General features: G+C 59.1%; 1 protein-coding gene across 4 annotated transcripts in view; it reads left to right on the top strand.

The window, feature by feature from the left end:
- Nucleotides 1–15,854, top strand: part of HEPHL1 (hephaestin like 1) — a 40,816-nt gene that overhangs the window by 7,599 nt on the left and 17,363 nt on the right. For all 4 annotated transcript variants that reach the window (XM_060179674.1, XM_060179675.1, XM_016187129.2 and 1 more), the window contains 7 exons: nt 4,602–4,814; nt 6,390–6,569; nt 8,735–8,989; nt 10,464–10,632; nt 13,019–13,158; nt 13,230–13,361; nt 15,601–15,812. In XM_060179674.1, coding sequence (XP_060035657.1) covers nt 4,602–4,814; nt 6,390–6,569; nt 8,735–8,989; nt 10,464–10,632; nt 13,019–13,158; nt 13,230–13,361; nt 15,601–15,812 — 1,301 coding nt within the window. The remainder of the gene's footprint in view (nt 1–4,601; nt 4,815–6,389; nt 6,570–8,734; nt 8,990–10,463; nt 10,633–13,018; nt 13,159–13,229; nt 13,362–15,600; nt 15,813–15,854) is intronic.

The raw sequence follows: 15,854 nt of genomic DNA, 5'->3' as shown, positions 1-15,854 counted from the left end.
GCGTCACAGCACTGCTTACCACCCATGGGTTCACTTGGCACTGCCATGTGGTGCCAGGGCTCGAACCCTGAACCTTGCCCGTGGTGGTGCTCACGCTCTACCAGCTGAGCTCTCTCCCAGCCCTTTCGCTTTGTCAGATATGAATATACACTCGGTGTACCTTGCTGACTCACTTTCTCATGCACAACAGCCGTAAGTATCTGCCACTTAAGCGGACACCTGTCTTTGCCACCGGTTGTGCCTCCCGACTTGGAGGCTGAGGTACAGTGTGGTCCCCAGCTGCCCTCCCGCTCCCTCTCCCCCGCCCTCTCCCACCTGCGCCTGGGCACACTGAGCCTCAGGGGAGTCCTGCCCAGGGCTGAGGTGCAGCTCCGTCCAGGCTGCTGTGTCCCACCCGTGGTGTGATCTGGGTGGGTCTGAGTCACGTATGTCAGTTTGCTAGCCATTTCCTGGGTGCTTCCTGGTTCTTTTGCTCTGTCCTTTTTGGTACTGTGTAAGTCCTTTTTTTAAAATTTTTAATAGTGATTGATAAAACTGTAAGACAACGGGTATAATTCCACACCTTCCGCACCATCAGTTCCCTCCGCTGGAAACGGCAGTGGTTCTCCGAGGATCACAGATATGGCTTGACTTATTTCTATATTTATATTTATGTATAGAATTTGCCCATTTTTTTCTTTGGTCCTACCTTCTGTTCCTTTCTAAGTCATACCTACTACTTCTGAGTGTCCTTCCCCCCCCTTCTTTCTCTGGGTCTTGATGGAATTGAAGATCAGAGCCCTCTGGTCATCTTCCTCTAACACTCCTCCCCCTCTGGGAGCAGAGACCCAATTCTCTATGGGGAGCAGAAGGCAGGAGTTCTGGCTTCTGTCACTGCTTCTCTGCAGGATGTGGGTGTTGGCAGGTGGATCCACCCCCCCCCCCCAGCCCATTTCTGTCTTTCCCTAGTGGGGCAGGGCTCTGGGGAGCTGGGATTCTGGGTATGTGACTATTTTTACTGTTATCTGGTTTAGTGCTGTATTCATTCTCCACACCATATGCATCTTTAGTTATTTACTCATTAGCTGGTTTCCTACTGGTTACAGGAGAGACCATGACACATGTTTTAGCTTGACTCAGTTTCTGCAACTTTGTTCTGGTGAAATGTGGCCGCTTTGCTCCCTTGCCCCCCACACACCCCTGCTGTGGCCGCTTTGCTCCCTTGCCCCCACACACACCCCTGCTGTGGCCGCTTTGCTCCCTTGCCCCAACACACACCCCTGCTGTGGCCGCTTTGCTCCCTTGCCCCCCCACACACACCCCTGCTGTGGCTGCTTTGCTCCCTTGGCCCCCCCCCACACCCCTGCTGTGGCTGCTTTGCTCCCTTGCCCCCCCCACACCCCTGCTGTGGCCGCTTTGTTCCCTTGCCTCCCCCACACACCCCTGCTGTGGCCGCTTTGCTCCCTTGCCCCCACACACACCCCTGCTGTGGCCGCTTTGCTCCCTTGCCCCCACACACACCCCTGCTGTGGCCGCTTTGCTCCCTTGCCCCCACACATCCCTGCTGTGGCCGCTTTGCTCCCTTGCCCCCCACACACATCCCTGCTGTGGCCGCTTAGCTCCCTTGCCCCCCACACACACCCCTGTTGTGGCCGCTTTGCTCCCTTGCCCCCCACACACACCACTGCTGTGGCCGCTTTGCTCCCTAGCCCCCCACACACACACCCCTGCTGTGGCCGCTTTGCTCCCTTGCCCCCCCACACACCCCTGCTGTGGCCGCTTTGCTCCCTTGCCCCCCCACACATCCCTGCTGTGGCCGCTTTGCTCCCTTGCCCCCCCACACACACCCCTGCTGTGGCCGCTTTGTTCCCTTGCCTCCCCCACACACCCCTGCTGTGGCCGCTTTGCTCCCTTGCCCCCACACACACCCCTGCTGTGGCCGCTTTGCTCCCTTGCCCCCACACACACCCCTGCTGTGGCCGCTTTGCTCCCTTGCCCCCACACACATCCCTGCTGTGGCCGCTTTGCTCCCTTGCCCCCACACATCCCTGCTGTGGCCGCTTTGCTCCCTTGCCCCCACACACACACCCCTGCTGTGGCCGCTTTGTTCCCTTGGCCCCCCACACCCCTGCTGTGCACCAGCGTGTGTGTCCACACTGTGCTGTCTGCTGCCGGCTCCCAGAGCATCAGCTTGGCTCTGCACTAGCCCTCATTCCTCAGCCTGTGCTGGGTGCCCTGTGGAGCCTCAGCCTGCTTCCCAATGGGCTTTCCTGAAAGGCGCTTCTGTGCACAAGGGTCTGGCCTGGCAGCCCGCAGCCTTTCCCTCTGCATCTGCCTGGAGGCTGAGCAGAGCACCCCGCGTGGTCTGGCCGGGCCCTGGGGGCCTCGCAACAGAGTCAGCGGTGCTGCCCTCAGCTGGGAGCCACGGAGGGTCACGGGGTGCGGTAGAAGCAGATCCGAGGCCTGAGGAGAGAGTTCTGGCTGTGCCTGGGAAGAGACGGCTGTGAGGCTGGGGCTGGGGGAGGATGGCTCCTGTTTGGGACGGAGTCCTGGTGGGCGTGGAGCCGAAGAGGACCTTGAGGAGGCACTTTGGTGCTCTGGAAATGGACAGGGAGTGGGAGAGGGACAGGCTAGCCCAGGTTCAGAGGAGACCCTGGGAGCTCAGGGGAGCAGGAGAGGTTGCAGACTGGCACCCTGCGGGGGCTGAGCTCTGACCCTGAGGGAGCTAGTCCTGGGCTGCAGGCTGAGCTCTGATCCTGAGGGAGCTAGTCCTGGCCTGGGGGCTGAGCTCTGACCCTGAGGGAGTTAGTCCTGGGCTGGGGGCTGAGCTCTGACCCTGAGGGAGCTAGTCCTGGGCTGTGGGCTGAGCTCTGGCCCTGAGGGAGCTAGTCCTGGGCTGGGGGCTGAGCTCTGATCCTGGGGGAGCTAGTCCTGGGCTGGGGGCTGAGCTCTGACCCTGAGGGAGCTAGTCCTGGGCTGGGGGCTGAGCTCTGACCCTGAGGGAGCTAGTCCTGGGCTGGGGGCTGAGCTCTGACCCTGAGGGAGCTAGTTCTGGGCTGGGGGCTGAGCTCTGATCCTGAGGGAGCTAGTCCTGGGCTGGGGGCTGAGCTCTGACCCTGAGGGAGCTAGTCCTGGGCTGGGGGCTGAGCTCTGACCCTGAGGCAGTTAGTCCTGGGCTGGGGGCTGAGTTCTGACCCTGAGGCAGTTAGTCCTGGGCTGGGGGCTGAGTTCTGATCCTGAGGGAGTTAGTCCTGGGCTGGGGGCTGAGCTCTGGCCCTGAGGGAGCTAGTCCTGGGCTGGAGGCTGAGCTCTGATCCTGAGGGAGTTATTCCTGGCCAGGATGGGAATTAGGAAGCTGTGACCCAGGAGTGACCCAGGAGTAGCCAGATACAGCAAGGCAGTGTCTGAGTCTCCTTGCCCCAGGCCTGTCAGTCATCAAGTGAGAGCCTGCAGCAGCAGCCTAGTCACTAGGGTTTTGTCAGGATGCTTCTCATTGTGCTGTTACCTTGTGTCTGAGGCAGTTAAGCAGTCACCTCAAACAGCATGTTTCATTCCTTTTTTTTAAATGTTTTTTATTATTTTTTTATTGTTGTTGATGTCATCGTTAGATAGGACAGAGAGAAACAGAGAGAGGAGGGGAAGACAGAGAGGGGGAGAGAAAGACAGACACCTGCAGACCTGCTTCACCGCCTGTGAAGCGACTCCCCTGCAGGTGGGGAGCTGGGGGCTCGAACTGGGATCCTTACGCCGGTCCTTGCGCTTTGTGCCACGTGTACTTAATCCGCTGCGTGCGCTACCGCCCGACTCCCTATTTCATTTCTAAATCACTCTGAAAGCATTAGAGACTTCATTTGTTACTAGTAGCCTGTCCTAATGGGCAGAGGCCCCCACCCCCAAGAGCGGTGCCACTCAGGCAGGCAGGGAGCCCACGCTGCCCTCAGCTTGGCGTGTGCCGCGGCAGCTCTCAGCCAGTCGGCACTTGGCAGCGCCACACTGACCGTGTGCAGGGAAGTGTCCAGGGCTGAGTAAAGCCGGGCATAGTGGCCTCACTCTGCCCCCTGGCAGGAGGGGTGGGGTCTCAGGTTGGCAGATGGAGCCCCTCAGTGCATGTCACTGCACTGCCGTGCTTTGTGCCCCACACTGTGCATCCACTCTGCCAGCCATCAGCAGCTTGGGTGGTGCCATCTGCTCCTAGAAGCCCCACATCCAGGTGGTATGCCCCCAGCCTTCCCAGCATCCCTCCTCACTGAGCAGGGCCGTGCCTGGGTCTGCCTGGCACACACCTCAGGCCACTCAGCCATTATGGGTTCTCCCAGAGTCCCCATGTCCCCAGTGCAGACTCAGCTCCCTGGAGGTAGTGACAGTGCCGTGCCCCCACTCTCCCCCCCCCGGCCTCACCCCTGCATTGACAGATGCTCATCCCGTCCTCCCACTCGCTCCTCCTCCCTGAGTGACCCACTGCTGGTGGAGGGACAGAGCCCTTCCTGCGGTCGGAGGGGCCCTGGGTGCAGGGCAGCTTCTGCCCCATAGGATGAGCCTGCGTTCCCCTCCTTGGGTAGGGCAGGGCTCCAGCTGCCCAGGTCCCCCCAGAGCTCGGCCCTGACTGCCGCCCCTTCTGGAAGGAGCCCTGTACCCAGACGGGACGTCTGGCAGGAACAAGAAGGATGACATGGTTCCTCCTGGCAAAAACTACACGTACGTGTGGCCCGTGAGGGAGGAGTACGCGCCCACCCCGGCCGATGCCAACTGCCTGACCTGGGTGTACCACTCGCACATCGACGCCCCCAAGGACATCTGCTCGGGACTCATCGGCCCGCTGCTGGTGTGCAAGAAAGGTGAGGACCCCAGGGACAGCCTGTGTCCCCCGCGCAGTGGGTGTGACGCCCTGGCGTCCTGTCCAGGGCCCCCACCATCCCATCGCAGGAGGAATGGACGCAGACTGGGGAGGGAGGCAGAGACAGAGGCCAGAGAGCACTCACACATGAACTGCCGGGGTCTAGCCCGTGCTGGTGAGCTCAGAGCTCGGCAGGGCTGCCCATGCTGCTGTTGTCTGGAGGGCCAGCATGGCACCTGAGACCGGTGCCCTCATTGCCAGGCCACTGCATGTTGATCGCTCTTCACGCCCATGTCCCTGGCATCAATTGTGCAGTCTGGGCTTCTCTCACTCCTTCTCCATCATAAATGAACACATATGCAGACCTTTTTTTTGCCTCCACAGCTAGACTTTACACTCAAAAATCCAAGGGTTTTTTTTTTGCCTCCAGGATTATTGCTGGGGCTTGGTGCCTGCACTACGAATCCACTGCTCCTGGAGGCCATCTTTTTTCCATTGTTGCTGCTATTGTTGTTGGTATTGCTGTTGTTGTTGTTGGATAGGACAGAGAGAAACTGAGAGATAAGGGGGAGAGAAAGACAGACATCGGTAGACCTGCCTCACTGATTGTGAAGCAACCTCCCTCAGGATACTTGCACTTCGCACTATGTGCGCTTAACCCTGTGCACTACCACCACGCAGATCTTTTTCTTTCTTCTTTTTTTTTTGGCTCCAGGGTTATCACTGGGGCTCAGTGTCTGCACTACGAATCCACTGCTTCTAGAGGCTATTTTTTCCCTTTTGTTGCCCTTGTTATTTATCATTGTTGTTGTTATTATTGTTATTGCTGTCATTGATAGATAGGACAGAGAGAAATGGAGAGAGGAGGGGAAGACAGAATGGGGAGAGAAAGACAGACACCTGCAGACCTGCTTCACCACCTGTGACGCGACCCCTTGCAGGTGGGGAGCCGGGGGCTCAAACCGGGTTCCTTACGCTAGTCCTTGCGCTTTGAGCCATGTGCGCTTAACCAGCTGCGCCACCACCAGTGCTTAGATCTCTTTCTTTTTTTATATTTATTTATTTATTCCCTTTTGTTGCCCTTGTTATTTTATTGTTGTAGTTATTACTGTTGTTGTTTGATGTCGTTGTTGTTGGATAGAACAGAGAGAAATGGAGAGAGGAGGGGAAGCCAGAGAGGGGGAGAGAAAGACAGACACCTGCAGACCTGCTTCACCACTTGTAAAGTGACCACCTGCAGGTGGGGAGCTGGGGCTCAAATTGGAATCCTTCCTCCGGTCCTTGCACTTTGCACCACCTGCGCTTAACCCACTTCACAACGGCCCCACTCCCCAGATCTTTTTCTAATGCAGTCATTGGCAGTGCTCTGCTCCCTGTTCCACCCACATAGCAACCTGCTCTGCGTGGATCCAGTGTGTCTGCTCTGCTGGCCTCATACTGGCTTTCCCATCATGCTCTTTGGAGAGTTCTGTTCTGAGAGGACTATGTCCTGGGCCACAGCAGCAGTGGAGAAACTGCCCAGTCCCGCTCACCCTAGGGGTCCTCCTTCACCCCTTCTCTCCAATGTGCTCACTAGGGATCCTGAACCCATATTCTGGGGCAAGGATGGATGTGGACCGTGAGTTTGTCATCATGTTCACGCTGGTAGACGAGAACCAGAGCTGGTACCTGGATGAGAACATCCAGCATTTCTGCACTGAACCCTCCTCCGTGAACAAGGACGATGCCGTCTTCCAGCGCAGCAACAAGATGCACGGTGAGTGGCTGTGGTGAGTGGCCCTGGGTAAGTGGCTGTGGTGAGTGACAGTGGTGAATGGCCCTCAGTGAGTGACTATGGTGAGTGGCTATAGTGAGTGGCCCTGGGTAAGTGGCTGTGGTGAGTGGCCCTGAGTGAGTGACTGTGGAGAGTGGCCCTGGGTGAGTGACTGTGGAGAGTGGCCCTGGGTGAGTGGCTGTGGAGAGTGGCCCTGGGTGAGTGGCTGTGGTGAGTGGCCCTGGGTGAGTGGCTGTGGAGAGTGGCCCTGGGTGAGTGGCTGTGGTGAGTGGCTGTGGTGAGTGGCCCTGGGTGAGTGGCTGTGGTGAGTGGTCTTGGTGAGTGACCCTCAGATCTCACCAGAAACTGCTATGGGATCACAGGTTTGTTGCTCTTGGCTCAGAAGGCCAGTTAAGCTAGAGAACAGAGCTGATGTGAAGAGGCAGGTGCAGTGGGGTGCTGGCTCATCCTGACATGATGCAGACTTGTGTCTAGAGAACACTATGCTCTAAGGCTGGGGGGTTAGGCCTTACACAGGGCCAGTGGGAAGTGGGGCTGCACGTGGCCATCTGGCTGAGGACAAGGGCCTGGTCCTGGGCTGTCCATCTGGCTGGAATGGGCCTGTCAGGAGGCTGTTTGTCTGAAGTTACTTGGCTGGAAGGGGTCCTGTCACAAGGAGAGAATCAATGACGCCTAGTGGTCTGTGAAGGTTCTACATAGAACCATCCAGCAAGCCTTGTCCCCGAGGACCCAACACGGGCATGTTGGTTCCTGGAGGCCTGTGTGACTGGGGAAGTGTGGAGAGCAGGATGGAGCATACACTAGGCTGAGCGTCTGGCTGACCTGTGCAGGGATGCTGGGAAGGCCTCACTGTCCTGGGAGGTGGCTCAGAGCACAGGGACAATTGAGAAGCCCATCTAGACTTGCCAGAGGGGCTTGACGTTGGTGCCCAAGCCACTGTTATTTTAGTAATAATCACTTTTGGAACAGCTTGAAAGGAGGCCAGGCAGTGGCACACCTTACTAACGTAAGGACCCGCACAAAGATCTGGGTTCAATCCCCAGCTCCCCACTTGCAGGGGGACACTTCACAAATGGTGAAGCAATTCTACAGGTATCTCTCTTTCTCTCTATCTCCCCCCTCGGTTTCTCTCCGTCCTATCAAAAAAAAAAAGTCACCAGGATCAGTGGATTTGTAGAGCCCGAGTGATAACCCTAGAGGCAAAAAAAAAAAAAAAAAAAAAAAAGCAGTTTAAATTTAAGAGGAAACATTATATTACAGCCCAGGGAGGTGGCTCAGCAGCTTGAACACTGGACTTGTGTGTCTGGGGACCAACACCACTGTACACCAGAGCAGAGTCCTGTACTCTCTGTGTCAGAACAAGACAAGAGTGGCATTATGACTGAGTTGGTTGTTTTTTTTTTTTTTTGTCACTAGAGTTATCACTAGTTGATGCCTGTATGGCTTCACTGCTCCCAATGGCTATCTCCCCTTTTGTTTCCCTCTTTTTTTTTTTTTATAGAGACAGAGTGAAATGAGAAGACACCTGTAGCACTGCTTTACCACTCATGAAACTTTGTCCCTGTAAGTGGGGACCAGGGATTTGAACCTGGGTCCCTGTCATGGTAATGTGTGTACTCTACTGAGTGTGCCATCACCTGGCCCCAGTACATTGACTTCTGAAATCAAGTGTCTTTCTGTGCATGGTTAAATGGTAGCCATTATTTAGACAATTCAAAATTACTGGGTCTGTCTCATATTATTTCAGTAAGATTCTATCCCAGCAAGACCTAATAAACTGGTTTTTCTCCCTGATTTTAAAGTCACCAAATGGAGACATGACCTGTAAATCCTTTCCAGTCAGCTCCAGACTTCTCCTTCTGGGGGCTGAGAGACCCTGGGCTTCTGGCTGCAGGGAGCAGGGTCCGCTGGGGGCAAGTGTGCAGGGGAGCTTGACGTGCCGAGCCGCTGCAGCCCGCGGCCCTCCTCCCTGCACTGGAGCACCCCACAGAGCCGTGTGGCTGTGCCCTGGTGAGATGAGTGCCTGCCTCCTCTCCAGATGCCCTTGTGAAGGGCGCCCCACTTCCTGCACAGACGGAGCCCTTACCCTGGGCCTAGAGGGCCCCCCAGTGGGGACGCAGCTCCACCGTCGCACCTTTCTCTCCCAGCCCTCAATGGATTCCTGTTCGGGAACCTCCCCGAGCCCCAGGCGTGCGTGGGCGAGTCGGTGTCCTGGCACCTGTTCGGCATGGGGAACGAGATTGACATCCACTCCATCTACTTCTACGGCAACACCTTCGTCAGCAGGGGCCACCGCACCGATGTGGTCAATCTGTTCCCTGCCACCTTCCTGACGGCTGACATGCTCGTGGAGAACCCCGGCAGGTGGATGATAACCTGCCAGGTCAGCGACCACCTGCAAGGTGAGGGCTCCTGCGTGGGCCTGGCTGTGCCCAGCAGTGTGTGTCGTGGGCCGGCAGCCACCCGGGGTTTGTCCAGCGAGGGCCGGCCCAGGGGTTGCGGCGCTCTAGCGGCCAGCCTGCCGCCCACAGCCAGACACGTGCTACTCCAGTCTCTCAGCGGGACAGTAGGGGGTGGACCACGTGAGGGGACCCAGCACCTGCACTGTGGACGCCCCTGGGTGGCCACAGTGCCCGGCAGAGTGGTGGAGGCCTCCTGGGGAATTGCTCAGGTGGAGCCTGGGCTTTGAGTGGGAGGGAGAGAGGCCTCCAGGCAAGGGGGTGCTCCTGGGGACAGAGGAGACACTGTGAGGCATTTCTAGGTCATCTGGGCCGGGCCCCACCCAGCCTGTGACTCCTTCTAGCAGCTCTGCTAGTGGCAGCAGACGCCGGTGTCTAGGCTGTCGTGTAGACCTTCTTCCTCTCGCTGAGTCGGAAGCAGTGATGGGTGGCAGGTACACAGGGAGGCCCGGGGGTCAGGGCCATCCATGGGCCGAGCAGAGAGGCCTGTCCTTAGGCGAAGCCCCATCGGAAAATGCTGGAGGACTGGGCCCCAGGAAAGCAGCTTTGGATGTCATGGAGGAGGCAAGAATGAGGTGCCCAGGTCCTCTGCACCCTGAGGGCATCACAGGCAGTGCTGAGGCAACAGCTGACATCTGTGCAGAAAGGCACGTAGATGTAGGCACAGCTCTGCCCACTTGACGCTGTTGAGCACTGGTGACATTACCCTTGGCTGTCTGGACGCACAGCTCAGACTACTCAGTGAAGCCCTGTAGAGCTGGGGCTCTCACACTTGTGTGCAGATACTCTTTCTGTCTCTGTGCCCACCACCTACACAGTGAACTCATGTGCAGGGGGCTGGCTTCCTAGCTCTACACCTGCCCCGGGACCTGCGCTGGCATCACCAGCTAACATGTATTTCAGTGCCGCGTGTTTCTGCGTGCAGCTCCCAGGCCCCATCCTCACAGGCAGCACTGCAGACAGACTCAGGCTTGCTGGGGCATCTTCCAGGACGTGGGCATCTTCTGCCAATTTCCCTTGGGGACCTCACAATGCCTGCTTACCTGTGACCACCCCACCCCGGGCCCCCCCACCTGCCCACACCAAGGACGGCTGCTTCTGGGCCCGACAGGTGTGACCTGCTGGCAGCGTGCTGATTGCCGGGAGGGACTGTTTGATGCAGTGCTTGGGGGCCAGCCAGGCCATGTCCCTTGTGAGTCCCCAGCTGGGACATGCACCCCTTTTCTGCTGGGAGGCCTTCTCCTCCTGTCTGGCGTGTCAAGTGCCCCACACCTCTTCATCTTTGGCTCCGCGTGTTGTTTCCACCTGTCCCGTCTTGGTGCTGCCGGGGGCCCCGCCCTCTGCACAGACATTGGGGTTAATGCCCAGTCTCTGCCAGCAGTGCCCACGCTCACACCTGCGCTCCCTGTATCCGCAGCCGGCATGCTGGGGCAGTACAGTGTAGACAGCTGCAAACGGGACGCCCCCCACACTGAGGTGCACGGCCAGCACAGGCGCTACTTCATCGCCGCGGAGAAGGTGCTGTGGAATTATGCCCCTCTGGGCTACGACAGGTTCAGCGGGCAGCCCCTCAACGCCTCTGGCAGGTAAGACAGGCCAGTGGTGCCCAGCCTCCTGGGGGAACCTGTCTGTCTGTCCCTCTTCTGGGTGACCAGGCCATGCTCCGACACAGGCTGCAGAGAGAGGCTGGCTGAGCCCTCAGTGTGGGTATCACAGCTGGTAAACCAGGCTCGAGGCTCCCTCATTCATGCCCTCAACGAGCTGGCTCCCCTTGAGCACCTACTGTGCGCACAGGCAGTGCCGGGTGCCAAGCTGGCTCCCCTTGAGCACCTACTGTGTGCAAGGCAGTGCCGGGCGCCGAGCTGGGTCCCCGTGAGCACCTACTGTGTGCAAGGCAGTGCCAGGCGCCAAGCTGGATACCCTTGAGAACCTACTGTGCGCACAGGCAGTGCTGGGTACCGAGCTGGCTCCCCTTGAGCACCTACTGTGTGCACAGGCAGTGCCAAGTGCTGAGAGGAAGTACAACCCACAGAGAGTGAGCAGACAGCAGTGAAGAGGGAGACCCCACTCTGGGCAGCTTCCCCTCCTGCATCAAGGCCAGGGCAGCCCCCTCCCACAAGCTCTTGGTGCCTTGTCCAGTCAGTGCACAGCCCTGGGCTGCGTCCCCACCCAAGCCAGTCCTTTCCTCACTGACCCCAGAGCTGTGTCTGTGGGATGGGGTCGTGCAGCCCACCCTGTGGATGGGGCCCTGGGGACCGCTAGCAGGTTCAGCACTGAGGGTGCCCTGTGACCCCAGGGTGAGCTGTATAATCAAGGCCGCTCTCTGCTTTAAGCTGTGCGCCCAGCCTCCTTCTCCTCCTTTGGTTCTGAATAACATCACTCATCCTTCCACCAAACAATGTGCTTGCACCCTGTGGGCCAGACCCCAGACCCCAGACCCCAGATCCCAGACCCCAGACCCCAGACCTCAGACCCCAGATCTCAGACCCCAGACCTCAAGACACCAGACCCCAGACCTCAGACTCCAGACCTCAAGACACCAGACTCTAGACCCTAGACCCCAGACCCCAGACCCCAGACCCCAGACCACAGACTCCAGACCTCAGACCCCAGACCCCAGACCTCAGACCCCAGACCCCAGACCCTAGACCCCAGACCCCAGACCCCAGACCTCAGACCCCAGACCCTAGACCCCAGACCCCAGACCTCAGACCCCAGACCCCAGACCTCAGACCCCAGACCCCAGACCCCAGACCTCAGACCCCAGACCCCAGACCTCAGACACCAGACCCCAGACCTCAGACCCCAGACCCCAGACCCTAGACCCCAGACCCCAGACTCCAGACCCCAGACCTCAGACCCCAGACCCTAGACCCCAGACCCCAGACCTCAGACCCCAGACCCCAGACCCTAGACCCTAGACCCCAGACCCCAGACCCCAGACCTCAGACCCCAGACCCCAGACCCCAGACCCCAGACCTCAGACCCCAGACACCAGACCCTAGACCCCAGACCCCAGACCCCAGACCTCAGACCCCAGACCCTAGACCCCAGACCCCAGACCTCAGACCCCAGACCCTAGACCCCAGACCCCAGACCCCAGACCTCAGACCCCAGACCCCAGACCCCAGACCTCAGACACCAGACCTCAGACTCCAGACCTCAGACACCAGACCCTCAGCATTTAACTGACCTGTGAGAGCAGGGTGATAGGGACAGGCGACCCGAGGGCTGGCAGGTGCTTCTGGCTCAGGCGGAGGCTGGGTGCAGAAGGGGAGCAGGGGAGACGAGCAGTGAGATGCCAGGCGAGGCAGGGAGTTCTCTGTGTGTGCCAGGAGTGGAGACCGCCAGGCACACCTGCAGGCCAGTGGGCAGGGCAGGGATTGGGGGTGATGGGACTATGGGGGCCGGTGGGCAGGGCAGGGCTTGGGGGTGACAGGACTATGGGGGCCGGTGGGCAGGGCAGGGCTTGGGGGTGACAGGACTATGGGGGCCGGTGGGCAGGGCAGGGCTTGGGGGTGACAGGACTATGGGGGCCGGTGGGCAGGGCAGGGCTTGGGGGTGACAGGACTATGGGGGCCGGTGGGCAGGGCAGGGCTTGGGGGGATGAGACCATGGGGGCTAGTGATGGCCTAAGGGCAGCACATCAGTGAGGGCTCTGTGGTCAGCCTGGGCAGGGGCTGCACAGGGGCCTGAGGCTTGAGTCTGGGAAGAAAGGAAAGAGGGCAGCAAGAAGGTAGAAAGGGCTCCAGCGTGAGCAGAAGGAGTCTGGGAGGGCAGGGAAGGCAGGCGGGAGTGGGGCGTCCTGGGCCAAGGCTGGTCCGCAGAGGCTGGGACTTCTGTGGAGGGGAAGATGCCCCCCACGACTGCCCTGCAGTGTGTAGTGTGTGCCCCTCGCCTGGGCTGCCTTGGTGGGACGGTGAAGGCGCCAGGGACCCACGGGGGGCACTCTCGCTGCCACTCTTCCCACAGCGAGGCCAGCGTCTACTTCACACGTGGGGAGAACAGGATTGGTGGCACCTACTGGAAGGCTCAGTACGTGGAGTACGTGGACGCCACCTTCAAGCAGAGGAAGAGACGCACGGAGGCCGAGGCCCACCTCGGGATCCTGGGTAGAGTGAAGCGGGCGGGGCGAGGGCTGCAGGTTCAGGGGAGTGCTGGACTCACCCTGCCCCCTTCCCAGGCCCCGTCATCAGGGCGGAGGTGGGTGACACCCTTCTGGTGACCTTCGCCAACAAGGCAGACCGGGCCTACAGCATCCTGCCCCACGGCGTGTTCTACGACAAGGCCTCGGACGCGGCCCCCAATGCAGACGGTGAGTCCCCGTGCACAAGGCCCCGCCCCACACCCCATACTCTGGCTGGCGGCCTGGACACTGCCCAGACTCTGGTGCTCTCACCACAACAGCTGCCCACTTCCTCCCAGACTCGGGGCCACAGGGTTCAGGGTGGCCTGGTCCTCTGGGTGTCAGGAAGAGCTGGGTCGGTCCCACCTATGAGGTGAGAGCCGCACCTTCTCTCTGCTGCAGGCCCGGGGCGGGGCAAGCTGAGGGGCATCTCCCTCCCCTGTGCTGTGGGCTGGGCTCCACTTCCCCCAACAGCTCGCAGCAGAACCAGCCCCTGAGTGGGAGTGAGCAGGCTAGACCGGCCAGCTCTCAGCAGGCGTGCAGGGACAGGGTAGGGGGACAGCCTAGTGTTGGTGGGTATGCGGGAGACAGGGGTTACCCCCAGCGTTGGCAGGTGTGAGGGGACAGGAGTCACCCCAGTGTTGACAGGCAGAGGGTCCATGCAGTCTGCCGTCACTTCTTTTTTTTTTTAATATTTATTTATTTATTTATTTATTTCCTTTTTGTTGCCCTTGTTGTTTCCATTGTTGTTGTAGCTATTATTGTTGTTGATGTCGTCGTTGTTGGATAGGACAGAGAGAAATGGAGAGAGGAAGGGAAGACAGAGAGGGAGAGAGAAAGACAGACACCTGCAGACCTGCTTCACTGCCTGTGAAGTGACTCCCCTGCAGGTGGGGAGCCGGGGGCTCGAACTGGGATCCTTGCGCCAGTCCCCGCACTCTGCGCCACGTGCGCTTAACCTGCTGCGCTACCGCCCGACCCCCCTCTGCTGTCACTTCTTATGCTCAGGGCCTGGATAAGAGGCAGGGGCCCCTGTGTCCTCTGGCCAATCCCAATGCAAGTCGTAGCACACCCAGTAGATGGCACACCCTGCTATGTGCGAGGCCCTGGGTTCAAGGCCCAAGCACCACATGGGAGATCCATAGACAGCACTGGGGAAGCTCCACGGGTGGTGGGTGGTGCTCTAGTAGTCAAACTCTCTCTCTCTCTCTCCCTCTCTCTCTCTCTCTCTCTCTCTCTCTGCCTCCTCAGGGAAGCAGGGAAGAATGAAAAGCTGAGCTGGGGAGGCTACTCATCAGTGTCACGCCAGTGCAAGGCCTTGGGTTCACACCCAGCACACATTAAAATTGAAGGAGAGGGACCGGGTGCTGGGATACCCAGTTGAGCACACACATTACTATACACAAGGATCCGGGTTCGAGCTCCCACACTACCTGTAGGGGGTATGTTTCACCAGTGTGAAGCACGTCTGTAGGTGTCTATCTTTCTCCCTATCTCCCTCCCCTCTCAATTTCTCTGTATCTTATCAAACAAAATAGAAAGAAGAAAAGAAAGGAAAAATGCCTGCCAGTAGTGGTGGGCTCAAGGGTTCCCCCCCAGCAATAACCCTGGAGGCAATAAAATAAAATAAAAATAGGATAAGTGCAGGGCGCAGGCTTAGGCAACCTGCACCGCCGTTCCCACCTTTCCCGACCTGCCGCGAGTCAGTCCTGCTGTGCAGATGCTCACTTGCCTCCCCACTAGCTTGGGGTTAGCTGGTGTCCTGAGCCAACACACTGACTTTTTTTTTTTCCTCTCCAGGGTTATTGCTGGGCTCGGTGCCTGCGCCATGAATCCACCGCTCCTGGAGGCCATTTTTCCCCTTTTTTGTTGCCCTTGTTGTTGTAGCCTCGTTGTGGTTATTATCATTGCCATTGTTGATGTTGTTCATTGTTGGATAGGACAGAGAGAAATGGAGAGAGGAGGGGAAGACAGAGAGGGGGAGAGAAAGATAGACATCTGCAGACCTGCTTCACTGCCTGTGAAGCGACTCCCCCACAGGTGGGGAGCCGGGGGCTCGAACAGGGATCCTTACGCCGGTCCCTGCGCTTTGCGCCACCTGCGCTTAACCCACTGCGCCACCGCCCGACCCCCACACACTGACTCTTTAAGGAGAGGCCCGCTGCCTGCCTGTCTGGGCTCCTCTGCAGGCCACCTGACTATATGCAGCGTTTCCCGCAGCAAGTGCCCGCAGCCCTGGCGAGTGAGGGAAGCCCCATGAGTGGGGATAGACCGCTCTGGGCTGGAGCCCGCGTCTGCAGTGTGGGCCCAGAAGGGGCGTCTGCATGGACATCTGTGCTGCAGAACCACCAGCAGAGACCCCCGGGCAGGTTGGCCCGCCACCCGGCGGGGCCGGGGCAGTGCTGCGAGTTGTCTCCTTTGTCTGCAGGGTTTGTGAAGCCAGGAGCACACGTGAAGCCGGGCCAGACCTTCACGTACCGGTGGACAGTGCCCAAGAGTGTGAGCCCCACGGCCGGGGACCCGCCATGCCTCTCCTACCTGTACTTCTCAGCCGTGGACCCTATCAAGGACACCAGCTCCGGCCTGGTGGGGCCCCTGCTGGTCTGCAAGAAGGGAGTCCTGAGTGCCGACGGTACCCAGGTGGGGGCCAGCTCTGCAGGACTGGGACTGGGGAGCAGGAGG

This window comes from Erinaceus europaeus, chromosome 20, assembly GCF_950295315.1.
Source record: "Erinaceus europaeus chromosome 20, mEriEur2.1, whole genome shotgun sequence".
Classification (NCBI taxonomy): Eukaryota; Metazoa; Chordata; class Mammalia; order Eulipotyphla; family Erinaceidae; genus Erinaceus; species Erinaceus europaeus.
The sequence above is the reverse complement of the archived record's forward strand: the minus strand, read 5'-3'. Positions and strand labels throughout refer to the sequence as shown.